The sequence below is a fragment of the Typopeltis vanoorti genome, chromosome 15, assembly GCF_054136105.1.
Source record: "Typopeltis vanoorti isolate ZY-2024b chromosome 15, IOZ_Tvanoo_1.0, whole genome shotgun sequence".
Lineage (NCBI taxonomy): Eukaryota > Metazoa > Arthropoda > Arachnida > Uropygi > Thelyphonidae > Typopeltis > Typopeltis vanoorti.
Genome location: NC_143563.1, coordinates 55,104,693 through 55,120,336, shown reverse-complemented (window position 1 = coordinate 55,120,336; position 15,644 = coordinate 55,104,693). Strand labels below are relative to the sequence as shown.

The following is a 15,644-nucleotide window of genomic DNA, read 5'->3' as shown; positions in this document are numbered from 1 at the left end:
GAGACTGACTGCCATTCAAGAAGATTAGCCTCGTATTTTGTGTTCAATACTATGGCTATTCCTTTTCCTTGATTGTCATTGCCTGAATATAGCATTTTGTATTTATTACTCAGAAAGATCTCACCAGTTTTTGTCTTTTTTGTTTCAGTCACCCCTATTATGTCGATCTCGTACTTATCTAATTCCTCTGCTAGCTCCATTTCTTTACCATTCAGGCTTCTTATGTTGATAGTACCTATCTTTAACTCTGGTGATGTTGAGTTGGGGGTGTGTTTTCAGATTTGTTTCAGTTGCTGACTTTTCGCTGTTCACCCTGGTTCCCTGGTAAAAACAACAGGGGCCTTGTTTAACCTGGCGATGCCCCAGCTGGCATGAAATTGTGTCATGTTGTACCATCATTTTCTATATTGGTTTAAGCCAATAAGAATACAATTTGGTCGGTTAAATCCCAAATTTCTAGCCCATCCTCGTTCGTTCAGTATCCAAGTAGATACCCAACAGGGTGCACCACGAGAAGGTGAGGATTGGACATTAGGTCAGAAGCCCTGGTCGGTTCTCCGCATTCCTTTAAAGGCTATGTGGAGGTCTCCTCTCAGTTATATAGCTTTGACCCTTAAGCACCCCCATCTAATACACTATAAATTAAAATTAAATAAAAGCGAATACTACATGAAATGAATTCTAAAATTCCAAAGGTACCCTCCAGAAAACAATGGAAGTTTGTGAATACATTAATTGACAAACAAACCCTTCTCACACTTATTGACATCAATGAGAATAGAGAAAACGGAAAAGACAGAGGATTAGCTGAAGAAAATTCAATAATCACGTTATCACGGTCAGTAAAAGCATTCTAAAGAATGCATTCTGAAGCCTTTGGCTCTTCCTATATGTAATAACATTCTAAAGAATGTTAAACCCACCCTTCTGAGCTGCACTCTCAAAAGAATTCATAACTCCGTATAATTTTTCTCCACTTGTGAAAACAAAATCAACCCAAACTTCAGGATACAATGACATTGCAAAAGAATTTCAAATGCACATTATGGAATCCCTAATGTACATTTTTAACTTGTCACTGATGAAAGGCACATTTCCAATAGATATTAACAAGGCCATAGTAGTATCGATTTATAAAAAGGACAAACAAAAATGACTTGAAAAATTACAGACCAATCTTCCTTCTACCAATCTTTTCGAAAATATTAGAGAAATAGATAAAAATTAGACTCATGAAAATTTTGGACAAAAACTTCTTTTCAAAGAATCGATTTGAGTTGAGGCAAAAGTTTAGCACAGAACATGCTTTGCAGAACTTTACAGTTTATACCGCCCTAGATGACTATAAACCATTAGCAATATTTTTGGATCTACACAAAGCTTTGGACACTGTATTACATGAAATTTTAATTGATTCAGAAACTACTTAAATACTAGATCACAAATTGTAAAAATAAACAACTATAGCAGTTGCAAAAACCCAGCCATACTTAGTGAAAACTTGGCATGCCGGTCCCAAGCTGGGATAAATGGGGAGGTTGAGTGCAGGGCTAGCAACCCGGTCTCAGAAAAAAAAATTTTTTTTGCTATGCAAACTGAAACCTTCCAAAATGTGATACCGGATGAAGAAAATAGAACACAAACTGCCACGAACATGAGGCACCTCTGTGAAAGCCCTTCTGGGGAAGCAGAGGTGCAGAAAAGAGTGACAGACACCTTACCAAAAGACAAGCGTAGACTGGGATGTTGGAATGTCAGAACCATGATTGAAACTGGGAAGAGATACCAAGTCTGGAGAGTTCTAGCAAGAATAGAAATAATGGGATTAAGCGAAATGAGATAGATAAGAACTGAAAAAATCAAATTAAACTCTTGTCATTAATTAATCTACTCTGGGAACCAAAATACAAATGACACACAAATGGTGTGGAACCCAATATCTGAAACCAACAAATGATGCAATCTAGGAAGAAAAGGACAATTTTTATAACATGCTCCAGAGAAGTATAGAAACAACAAATAAAAAAGATATGCAACTTATAATTGGAGACTTTAATGCTAAGGTTGGAAATGATAATACTAATAAAGAAACTGTTATGGGAAAGTATGCAGAAGGACAAATAAATGAAAATGGAGAGTTACTTATAGACTTTTGTATGTTCAATCAGCTTGTAATAGGAGAGAGTCTCTTCCAACATAAAAAAATACCGAAGTGGACATGAATAGCACCAGATAGAAAGACAAAGAACCAAACAGACCATGTACTTATAACAAGGAATTGGAGGAAATCACTCCTGGATGTCAGAGTTAAAAGAGGAGCCGAGGCATATTCAAATCACTTTCTCCTAACAGCTACCATAAAAATAAAAATATTTAAAAATAAACCAACAGTGCACAACAGGAAGAGGTTTAGAATTGAAAAACTCAAAAACAAAGAGATTAGAAATAAATTTATAACAACTCTACAGGATAAATGGGATAAACTCAAAAAAAGAGAAGGAGATAACAAAGAGGGAAAAATGACTAAGATTAAAGACATACTAATAAGCACATCAGAAAAGATATTGGGATTTCGAACTAATACAGACAAAGAATGGATATCAGAAAACAATTAAAAATAGAGGAGAGAGATAGAATAAAAGAGAAACTGTTAGAGATTGATGAAAATGTTGAACAAGAACAAACAGAAAGATGTAGAGCAATTAACAAAGAAATAAATAGAAGTGCAGGAAATGATAAAAGAAAATACATAAAAAATCTAGCACAAGAGGCAGAGGATGCTACATATATAAATGATACTAGAAAGCTGTATGATATTACAAGGAAATTAAGTGGGAAAAGAAAATGGTTAGTTCCTATATACGATAAAGAAGGAAAACTATTATTAAATGAAAAAGAACAGATAAATAGATGGGTAGAATTCTTCTCGAAGAAATTTCAAGAAATGACTGATGGTGACCAGAGCCTAGAATTAAATAAACAAAATGCATCATTAGATATAAATTTGAATGAAATAACAAAAATAGAAATTACAAAAGCAATAACTCAGATCAAAACAGGTAAACCACTAGGAGCAGACAACATACCAGGCGATATACTAAAAGCAAATCCAAAACTTATAGCAGAGATATTAAATCTCTTACTAAATGAGATATGGCAGAAAGAAGAATGACCTAAGGAATGGAATACTGGTTAAATTACCCTAAAAGGGGGGAACCTATCTGAATACAAAAATTGGATAGGTATAGCATTGCTAAGCGTTATAAGTAAAATACTATCAAAGATAATACTAGAAAGAATCAAAATAGAAACAGAAAAACAACTAAGACCAGAACAGGCAGGATTTAGAGCCAATAGATCATGCACCGACCACATTGCTACTTTACGAATTATCACTGGAATGGCAGGCAAGCTTATATTTAAATTTTATCAATTTTAAACAAGCTTTTGACAGTATAAACAGATCTTCCCTATGGAAATTACTTAGACATTATAGACTACCAGAAAAAAATAATAAGAAGATTTTGAAATTAAAGTAATACATGGAAATACCCTCTCAGAACCATTTAAAACAAAGACAGGAGTAAGGCAAGGTTGTATACTCTCCCCTACTATGCTTTTAATTGTCACAGTAGGGGAGACTGGGTGATGAGAAAAGTATCTCACGTAAATACAGGATTACAGTGGTTACTTCAAAACCAGCTCCACGATCTAGATTTTGCAGATGATATCTGCTTACTTTCACAGAAGCACCAACATATAGAACAAAAAACAACAACAACACTTGTAGAAACAGCCAAAAAAGTTCATCTTAGGATAAATAAAAATAAAACAATGTTGATGAAAATAAATGCAAAGCAAAATAAACAAATAACAATAGAAGAAACACTGCTTAAAGAAGTAGAACAGTTTATATAGCTTGGTTCAATAGTATCAATAAATGGAGGAACTACTGAAGATATAAATAGAAGGAAACAGCTGGCTCATGCAACTTTTCAACCAACTTAGAAATATTTGGAAAAAAAAGAATTTGTCTATAAAAACTAAAATGAGAATATTTAACTCAAATGTAAAGGCAATACTAATGTATGGATCAGAAACGTGGATGTTAAACAAAAAGACGGTTAACAACATCCAGGTCTTCCTAAATAAGTGTTTAAGAATGATACTGGGAATATATTGGCCAAAACAAATATCAAACGAAGAACTATGGCAGAGAACAAACCAGAAACCCATGTTGCAACAGATACGCGAAAGGAAATGGAGATAGTTGGGGCATGTGTTGAGGAAAGAAGATAAAATAATAATAAAACAGGCTCTAGATTGGAACCCACAGAATAAAAGAAGACGAGGAAGGCCAAGAGAAACATGGAAAAGAACAATACTGAAAGAAATAACAAATATTAATAAAAACTGGAACCAAATAAAAGCAGAAGCAAAAAAACAGAGTCCGGTGGAAAATGGTGGTGGAAGATCCATGCTCCCAGGTGGAGTGAAGAGGAGGATTAAGTAAGTAATAGCACTTGCAAAATGGTCAACTGTAGGTACCACAAGGATCTGTCTTAGGACTAATTTTATTTAGTATTTAAATCAATGACTTCTGCAATCTTAAATTAAACAGTAAAATAAATCCTTCTGGCAGATGATATATGGTCCTAATTTTCTCTTTGGATGCAGCTGAACAAATGTAAACCATAGAAAATGCTGATCTTTTAAAAGTAGCAAATCTGTTCCAGTCAAATAAACTCAGTGCAAATGTCTCAAAAACTAAGTATGTAATTTTTAACTTGCAAAATACAATGAGTAAAATAAACTTGGCAGCACAATTATTCTTACATGATTGGAATTGAGGAACAAATTCAAATTGCAACTGTATGTAAATAGAAAAAGTTATTTAGCCCTTATTTGGGATTAAAAATTGATTATTATTTAAGTTGGAAACCACACATCACCAATGTTTTAAAGAGGATTATGTTTAACAGACTACTATTTAAATTTATTTAGATTCTTAAATTTAAATATGTTAAACACATATTATACATGGATTCAAAGTATTCAAAGTGTGGTATTTTAAGTTGAGGAGGAATCTATTGTACTACCCTGAAACCTCTAGTTTCAACTCCAAATAAAGTAATTCAAATCTTAACCAGAAACAAATAAGGATACTGCAATCTACAATAAATACATCAAATTAAACATACTACCCATTAGATATTTATACATTTATAGGTTGCTGCTATTCATAAAAATGATAATGAGTAAATAAATATCAAGCAAGATGTTTTCTTTAGTAGACATAAGGGCATAAAATATACAGTTCCTAAATCAAATAAAGAAGAAATACACAAACATTATACTCATTTAGCACCAAAAATATTCAATGCACTAGCATTAATAGTAGGAGGTAAAATCAATTCTAACAAATACAAAACTCAAATCCCAGAATATTCATTTTTCTACAAAAATGAACAATCTCTGTTCAAAATAATTGTATAAATTATTGGTTTTAGGTAATGGTCCGCACGGTTAGCTTAGTGTCTTTGCGCTTCACAACCATATGCCTGGGGAAGGAGTGTACCAGGTTCGATTCCCATCGAAGACGTAAGGAACTTGAGGATCTTCCTCAGACATAGCCAAGTTAGCCCGGTCTTGGGCGTGGGCAGTAGGGTTTTTTCTGCAAGTTTATCTGGCGTTTTTCATCCCGCAAGCAGACAGACCGGCCCCATGAACATACGCTGCTACAGCCAAAAACATATCCCCCCCCACCAGCGGCAGACCAGGAGACAGGTTGGTTGGGAGTGGTACTAACAAGTAATCGCATCTAAGTAACACGCGGACTCTGCATAGGAAGCGGGAATAACGCATAGTGAAAGAAGAAGAAGATTGGTTTTAGGTAATGGCTCTAGCATATTTGTGTTCAAAGATCCAGGCTCAAGTGTAAAACATAAATGCTATTCAACTATTTTGTTGTTTTTTTTTGTTCCAAAACCTAATTAATGTTTATGCAATTTTCTTTCTGTATATATTAGTGTGCTCCCTTTCTTCACTGTGTATATCAGCATGCATTTTGTCTGTGTGTGTGTATCGAGTGAGTCAAAATGATGTGAGCAATTACAAACATTTATTGAGCAAAATCAATTGAATGCAAAATAAGAAACTCGCATTAGTTCAAATAGTAATTGAAATAGTTTTTATAACTGACTTATAAAAATTCAATGTCCTCACCACATGTTGCATGGAACACGTCAAAATGATATGTAACTTCTTGCCACACAGAAACCAACATCTGACAATCAATCATTTTTAAAAGTTCTGCATATGCAATCATTCAAATCAACCAATATTCTTGTTGAGAGGCTTATACGCTGGTTAAACATGATAACTAATATTTAAGGAATTGACAGTGTATACTAGAAATATAGATTAAATAAACTTTAATAAATACTTTCATATATTTCGGCGAACGTCACGTTGCCATCTTCTTGGGAACTTACTACAAAGACACGTGCACACAAGTACTAATAACAGCAAATGAGACTGAAGCTGGGAAGCTAGCGTTTTCCTAAAGTCCTGATGGTGCCCCCTGGCGAGCTATATTGGTAGTTCTTGGCCTTTGGGCTGAAGCTCTTCTGATAAAAGTTTGCCAAATTTGGGGCAGTCTCATGCATCCAAATTTGTTGAGGTTTGGCATGTTCCTAAGGGCCGAGGCTGATTCCATGAATAGTCTTTCATACTTGAACTTGCTGCGGTGTATTACTGTGGCTTTCTTCCATCTTATTCTGTGGCGAGTATCCAGAGCGTGGTCTGCAAGCCCAGAGTGGCTGTACTGGTGAAATCGGATGTAATCCTTGTGATCTGAGATTCTGATATTTGCTGTCCTGCCTGTTTGGCCAAAGTAGGACAGTTTACAGCTGCAAGGGACCTGGTATACACCAGGTAGGTCTAGGGGAAGTGGTTGGTCTTTGGTGGAGCAGATAAGGGATGCCAGTTTTCTATGTGGTCTGTAACAAGTGGTCAAGTCATGTTTTTTTAAGATTTTATTGATTTTTTCCGAGGTGCCTCGGATGTAGGGAATGGTGATGGATTTAGAGTAATCTTTTTTGTGAAGGGGAGGGGGTGGTGGGTTGTGGATAACTGGGTTAAGTATTTTTTGGAGGGGGTAGCCGTTGGCTGAGAAAGTGTCACAGATGTGATTTAGTTCAGTGGTTAGGGCTTGATCATTAGAACAGATTATTTTTGCCCTATTGAATAATGTTTTAATAACTCCATATTGTTGTGAGGGGGGGGGGATTGTTGGTGAATGTATCTGCCTGTATGGGTGGGTTTTCTATAAACTGAGAAAACCAAGGTTCCATCAGGTTGGCGGGTGACTAGTGTGTCTAGGAAGGGGAGGTTATTGTTTTCCTCTTTTTCTAGGGTGTTGGTTGTTTAAGTGGGTTAGGAAGGAGAGGAGTGAATCCGGGCCATGTGGCCAAATAGCGAAAACATCATCAACGTAGCAAAGCCATATGGTAGGTTTTTGTGGGGCTGAGTTTAAGGCTTTCTCTTCAAACATCTCCATGAAGAAGTTGGCCAAGGGTGGGGAAAGTGGTGAACCCATGGCTGTCCCCTCTATCTGTTTGTAGAATTTTTCCTGCCAAACGAAATAGCCTGAGTTCATTGTAAACTGAAATAGGGCTGAGATATCGGGAGGAAATTTAGCTTGGATTAGCTCTAAGGTTTCTTTGAGGGGGACATTCGTGAATAGGGAGGAGACATCAAAACTGACCATTATGTCATTATGTTGGAGTGTAAGGTTTTCTATACTGGCTTTGAAGTGGGCTGAGTTTTTTATGTGTGATGGTGTATTGCCAGTATAGTGTGAGAGCGCTTTGGCTAAATGCTTGGCTAGTTTGTAAGTGGGGGAATCAATGCCATCCACTATGGGACGTAATGGCACATTTTCTTTGTGTATTTTTGGGAGCCCATATATGCGGGGGGGGTCTAGAGTTATAGGGTTTTAGTCTGTTGGTAATCTCCACAGGCCAAGAAGTGACCTTCTTAAGGAGCCTATGGAGTTTTCTAATTTGTGAGTTGGTGGGATTGTAATCGATGGGGAGGTAAGTGGAACGATCTAATAATAAAGCCTTGAGCTTACCTGTGTAGTCTTTAAGATTGAGTACCACAGTGGCGTTCCCCTTATCCGCTTTGGTGATCACTATTTTTTTGTTTCTCTTCAATTCTTGTAGTGCCTTGTATTCACTAATGGATATGTTGGATTTTGGAGGTTTTGCTTTATTGAGAACACAGGCTACATCCAATCTAATATCGTTGGCGATGTGGTTTGGAAGTTGGCGAATCCTGCGTTCAATTTGGATCATTAATTCCTCGGCCGGTAATTTCTTAGGAGCAATGGCGAAGTTGTGACCACGTGACAGAGCATGGAGTGCTTCAGGCTTTAAAGTAGCTGACGAAAGGTTAACAACAGTGTTGGTTTGTCGTTTAGGTTTGGACGCAGAGTTCTTTATTAATTTATCAAACTTGTTGATATGTCGGCTCCGTACTCGTTCAAATTCTTTTTTAGCTGCCGTACACGAGACGTCATGTAGGACTGACCAAAGCTCGTGATTCAGCGTAAGTGAAAGCTCATTTTCTAGCGTTGAAATAGCTCTGTTTATGTCGGCTAGGGAACCGCGTGTAGCGGTAATTTGTTCCCGAAGTAATGCCTGGCTAGCGCGGTTGTAAATACGGAGAGCTTTCTGTGAGATGAAGCGGTGTTTAAATTTAACACAGTTCGGGATGACTTGATTATCCCGGCAGCGTTTTAGGAATGCCAGACGGTTAAGTTGTCTGGATAACTTCAGCTTCAGTTTGCCGTAATGGCGGACCTTGCGTGCGAAGAGATCTCCGTGGATGATCATTATTCTTGTTGAGAGGCTTATACGCTAGTTAAACATGATAACTAATATTTAAGGAATTGACAGCGTATACTAGAAATATAGATTAAATAAACTTTAATATATACTTTCCGATATTTCGGCGAACGTCACGTTGCCATCTTCTTGGGAACTTACTACAAAGACACGTGCACACAAGTACTAATAACAGCAAATGAGACTGAAGCTGGGAAGCTAGCGTTTTCCTAAAAGTCCTGATGGTGCCTCCTGGCGGGCTATATTGGTAGTTCTTGGCCTTTGGGCTGAAGTTCTTCTGATAAAAGTTTCCCAAATTTGGGGCAGTCTCATGCATCCAAATTTGTTGAGGTTTGGCATGTTCCTAAGGGCCGAGGCTGATTGCATGAATAGTCTTTCATACTTGAACTTGCTGCAGTGTATTACTGTGGCTTTCTTCCATCTTATTCTGTGGCGAGTATCCAGAGCGTGGTCTGCAAGCCCAGAGTGGCTGTATTGGTGAACTAGTCACCAGTACAGCCACTCTGGTCACACTAGTCACCCGCCAACCTGATGGAACCTTGGTTTTCTCAGTTTATAGAAAACCCACCCATACAGGCAGATACATTCACCAACAACCCCCCCCCCCCTCACAACAATATGGAGTTATTAAAACATTATTCAACAGGGCAAAAATAATCTGTTCTAATGATCAAGCCCTAACCACTGAACTAAATCACATCCGTGACACTTTCTCAGCCAACGCTACCCCCTCCAAAAAATACTTAACCCAGTTATCCACAACCCACCACCCCCTCCCCTTCACAAAAAAGATTACTCTAAATCCATCACCATTCCCTACATCCGAGGCACCTCGGAAAAAATCAATAAAATTTTAAAAAAACATGACTTGACCACTTGTTACAGACCACATAGAAAACTGGCATCCCTTATCCGCTCCACCAAAGACCAACCACTTCCCCTAGACCTACCTGGTGTATACCAGGTCCCTTGCAGCTGTAAACTGTCCTACTTTGGCCAAACAGGCAGGACAGCAAATATCAGAATCTCAGATCACAAGGATTACATTCGATTTCACCAGTACAGCCACTCTGGGCTTGCAGACCACGCTCTGGATACTCGCCACAGAATAAGATGGAAGAAAGCCACAGTAATACACCGCAGCAAGTTCAAGTATGAAAGACTATTCATGGAATCAGCCTCGGCCCTTAGGAACATGCCAAACCTCAACAAATTTGGATGCATGAGACTGCCCCAAATTTGGGAAACTTTTATTAGAAGAACTTCAGCCCAAAGGCCAAGAACTACCAATATAGCCCGCCAGGAGGCACCATCAGGACTTTAGGAAAACGCTAGCTTCCCAGCTTCAGTCTCATTTGCTGTTATTAGTACTTGTGTGCACGTGTCTTTGTAGTAAGTTCCCAAGAAGATGGCAACGTGACATTCGCCGAAATATCGGAAAGTATATATTAAAGTTTATTTAATCTATATTTCTAGTATATGCTGTCAATTCCTTAAATATTAGTTATCAAATCAACCACGTTTTGTGGCAAAGGTAGCATATAAGTGCATAAGGTCTAGTGACAAAGTGATATTTTGAGACACATAATTTAGAGACCCAACATTTCTTCTTTTTGAGGTATAGCTTTAAAATGGTTATTATAAAAAATTGGTTGCCAGATAGTATACTGGACTGAACCTAATCATAATGCATCAGTAGGCTTCCAGGTCAGCTAGTGAATATTCTTGCTGCTACTATTCTGTCAGATTGCTTGAAGGGAGTCCAAGAGTGGTATGCAGAAGTATGCTTTACAGAAAAGTGGAATGAAATTCTCCACATGTACAGTTTAGAAAGAAATTCATTACGATACAATCCATGTCCAACCTAATTTCAACTCAACTAAAATCAACGATCATGACAAGACAAGCAAGAAGAAATAATTACATCCAAATAAAGGCAAATCCCCCAAAGCCTTAGTTTCAACTTCAATAATGTTATTTACATCTCTAGTCTGCAAACCCATACTTTTCCTAACAGAAACTCAAATTTCAACTTCTTCAAGCACCACTCTTCACCTTAAACATGGCATTTGTACATGTTTACTCTGATATACTATGTCAGAAAGGTTATTACAACTTAGAATTTTCTCTTTTCAATCTTAGCTAAAAATCCAGTTAGCTCAATTCTATCAGATTCATTTGTTGTCTCTCTCCCCACCCACTAATGTAGCAAATAATTTCCAATTCCTGTTTTAAAGAATATATCCACAATACATTGGCTCACCATCCATCTCAAAAGTATGGCATCATAAAATCTTTGGTATCTGGAGCACACCAATTTTATTCCTCTAAAGAATCTTTAAAACAAGAATTGGAAATTATTAAAGATACAGCCTCACTAAATGGATTTAATCTAATAACTCAAAAAATTATTAGCCACCCTCCAAAACATCAACCTAGACAAGACGAAGCCCAGGAATCCTATACCATATATCAAAGGCATCTCTCGTTGGTCAAAAATTTTGAAGAAATACAAACTTGCTGCCACCTATAAACCAAATTCACAATTTGTTACCTTCTCCAAAAGACACTCCCACCACTGATGTTACCAGGTGTATACGAAGTAACATGTTCTTGTAACTTGTCTCACTATGAACAAACAGGAAGATCTGTAAATAAATGCATCTCTGAACATAGACCACATTCATCTTATCAAACTTCACAAATCTGGTCTCGCACAACATGGAGTTGAAAATGCCAACCACAGGATCCAATGGCAACACACCAAGCTACTACATAGATCCATATGTAAAAATGAGCGTTTGTATAACGAAAGTGCTGAAGCCTTATGGCACAGACCCAATCTTAACCATAACGACTGTCTCACTATCCCAAAAGTTATTTGGGAAATTGTTATCCTCAACTGTATAAAATAAATTTATCAGTTTTAATTTAATTTAATTACAGTCCAATAGTACTTAGTCCTTAAACACGCTACTGTATACATAGAGGGATTCTAACGTAAGCATGCGCACTTATGTGTTTTTTTTAATATAATTCCTATTGTTGTTTATAACTGTGCTGATGATGTCTTATGATACTTAAGACAAAATATTTACATATTATTAAAAAGTTAATTACTGTGGCATGCATGTGAATTTATAGTTATGGATGAAGTATGCAGCACAGAGAAATTTATTATGTTACCATAAACACTTGCACAAAGTTTCATGTAGACTGTTTTCTCACAAATTCAAAATTATGGTGGAAGAAAATTCACACACACGCGCACAGTGATGTAATAAATTTGCATATCAAAGTAGGATAAAAAGAAAATTAATGTAAAAAAAATGTAAATCAGTTAAAAATTTAAACCACCTACTTACGTCATACTAGGTAAATGCCTCATTACAACATCAAGTGCTAACATGGTGTCCATGGGTATTGTTCGTGATCTCCCTTCAAGAGCTTCTTCTAATGCATAGAGACTGACCTGGGCCATCCATTTAATTGCAACTCTAAAAACTCTATCTTTTCCTTCACCAGGCAGCGTTACTTCCAACTCAACCTAAACAAATTAATGAATAGATGCATTTAAAAAATTTTCAAACCACAGCAAAATACTCAAGAATTTTTTTTTTAAATATGTTAATGAAATCAAAAGATAACCAAGTCAAAAAAAAAAAAAAAGACAGCAGGGTTCATAAAACTAACTTAATACACTTTAATGTGATTAATAATCAAATATCTGACAAAAAAAAAATGAGTTTATATTTTTAATGCATTATGTAAAAAATAAACTGTTTTCTATACATACATATATACAGATAGAATATATAGATATATATGTATATATATATATTTTTTTTGAAACAGATTAAATGATTATAAGGCGAGAGATAAAAAATAAAAACACTATTTTAATTTAAATAAATGGAACAATTAGTTTTGTCTTCTTAGAAGACTTCTTTGGGTGCATAACTAGGGAACTACCAACAAACAGTGCGAGAGAAAATCTATATATTAAAGCGTTAACGTATTAATGTCTGAAGTCATTTTGTGTATATCTTCATTACTGGGCATGAGCACACATTCAAGGTCTTGTGAAAACCAAAGTCGGATAGTAGTGCAATGACAGTCTGAGAAATTATAGCTGAGGTTAGTGTTGGGATGTACTGGATGGAGGATGATTTCTTTAGATTCTACAATTCTTCTTCTTTCCAGTTCATCATAGCATTGAAAAATATTTTCCGATTTATCCCACGAGTGGATGAATGATAGAGTTTTCGTCATTAGCATCAACAGAATTCAGAACATGGTCCGACAGAGCACTTGCTCTGGTTCTGCCATACGTAACATCTTTTATGTTCCTCTAGACATAATTTGATGAATTTTTCAATGGAATATAAAAGAGACATCACATATGGAAGAACCAGAGCAAGTGCTCTTCCGAACCATGTCCTGATGGTATTTTGGCTAATTTCTAATTTAAAGAAAAATTGTAAGTTAGAAATTTGAATATTTAATTTTGCTATTTCCATATTTCATTTTACCATTCTCAACAAAAATATTCTTACTTCAAATACCACATTTTACTGGTTCCACAAACCATCAACTGCAATGGAAAACATCACCAAAAATACAGTTACCCATATTCATGCTCATTTTCATATCATATCAAATCAAATATGTTATTTATTCAATATATTATGAGTTTTGAAACCTTGTGGATTCCTTTTACATTTTAGATGTTAGTGTTGTCGTCAATGACTGTAATGAGTTTTATCGCAAATCCAGTAAAACAGAACTTAATTAATTCTTAATACTTTCAGATGCTAATAATGATTGCTGAAGTCATCAAAAAACAATGAAATCAAGCAATTATGCAAGAAATGTAAAGAGCACATGAATGAAAAACACACAAATTTTCGAGAACATAGGATGACAGAATTAGTTGATTACGGCTCAACCATTGACCAATATATGAAATGACAGGAAATGACACCAATTCCGGTAAATTTGCAATATTTAAAGAATCTTGTTGAGGCATTTTTACACCATCTTATCCTAATCTGAACAAAAATGATCATATTAATTTCCAAAAAAACCGAACAGTCTCTCTGTATCTTAGATGATATTAATAATGGCCTCAGGATGGAAAGAACTAGGTTTTGAATCTGGTCTGGAATGTGATGATTATTTATAGAAACTTCAACTTGCAAGCCTAGAAAAATGAGTGGATAGAGCTTCTGCTGTCCAACCAACAGGTCATGGATCCAAATCCTGCTGTTGGATGAATATTTGTGAATCCAATTTGTGAACAAATGTCTTTAGGTGGTGGATAAATTTCATCATTTGGTATGAGACAACTATCTTGCTTTACTGGAGACCTGAAGTAGCACAAAATGATTTTAGTTTTAATGATTTTAATTTGATTTTAATTTTTAAATGATTTTAATTTGGAAACATCACAAAAGTGATGTTTCCAAATTCTTCTACCCACAGTACTAATGTACAATGTATTTTACAATTTTTGTTTTATTCATTTATTTAATATTGTTTTTTGTAGGTTTGATTTACAAAAAAAAAAAATAATAAACTGAAGATGAGTTAGCAAATATATAGAGAAGTGACAGGATTTTCCCAGTCAAAGAATATAAGCTTTGACAAGTATGGATTAGTCATGAAGACACTTCATGTAATAACTTTCTTTGCATACTTTGGGGTAATGGAGTAAATAAGAATACAATTTCTTGCCAAGTATAACTTATTTTGTAACCAACTGAACAATTTTTTGCTTTTTTATAAATAATTAGGTTTATATGAAGCTGAGTTATATGATCAATGAGCATAGCATGGTAAAGGAAAGGAATGGTGAGGTAAAGGATTTATAAAACTATACTAAATAAATGATGTTATAAACTTTAAGAGATTCCCCCACCCCCTTCCTCACATTTATAAACATAAACTTTGAAGATGCTAGTGTTTTATATTAGAAAATATTAGCCTTGATATAATTTACTTAATCAGGTCCAAAGCACAAACTAAAACATATGATAGCAGATTTTGTAGAGTATATTATCATCATCACCATAAAAACAAATAAGTTTAATATCTTCAATTTATATAACCGTGCCCAAACCTTCCAACAACAATCTTTTTAAAACCTTCCAGGAGCGTATTTTTCACTGGTTTTTTTTGACCAAAACAGTGGGGTCCTTGTTTAACCAGGTGGGCCCCAGCCAACATGAAATTCTGTTATGTTGTACCATAATTTTACATTGTGGTTTAAGTCAATAAGAATACAATTTGGTTGGCTAAATCCCAAATTGCCAGTCCATTTGTTTATTCAGTATCTGGGTAGATACCTAAGAGGGTGTACCAAGAGAAGGTGAGGATTGAACATTAAGTCAGAAGCCCCAGTCGGTTCTCTGGATTTCTAAAAAGGCTACATGGATGTCTCCACCCAATTAAACAGTTCTGACCCTTAAGCGCTCCTATATTATCAGATATATTGACATATCTGATAATAATCCTTTTAATTTATTGTGGTCATCTGTATTAAGAATCATTAAGAATTTCCTTTGGCTGCCTTTACTTTACCATGGTTTAGTTTAATTTTAGATTTCTAAACTGTCTTTTCTTGTTTGGATATATTGCTTTTTGGAGAGATATTTTTTATTATTTTTTTTAATAAAATTGCAGTTTCTAGCCTAATAACTGATTTATACACAGATCCAGCTGGAATTAAGA

General features: G+C 35.6%; 1 protein-coding gene across 1 annotated transcript in view; it reads right to left on the bottom strand.

Annotated features, from left to right (window-relative positions):
• AGO1 (protein argonaute-1) overlaps window positions 1–15,644 on the bottom strand; it is a 322,424-nt gene that overhangs the window by 263,665 nt on the left and 43,115 nt on the right. Inside the window, exon 3 of the mRNA XM_090405013.1 lies at window positions 12,278–12,459. Within this exon, the coding sequence (XP_090261139.1) occupies window positions 12,278–12,459 (182 nt within the window). The remainder of the gene's footprint in view (window positions 1–12,277; window positions 12,460–15,644) is intronic.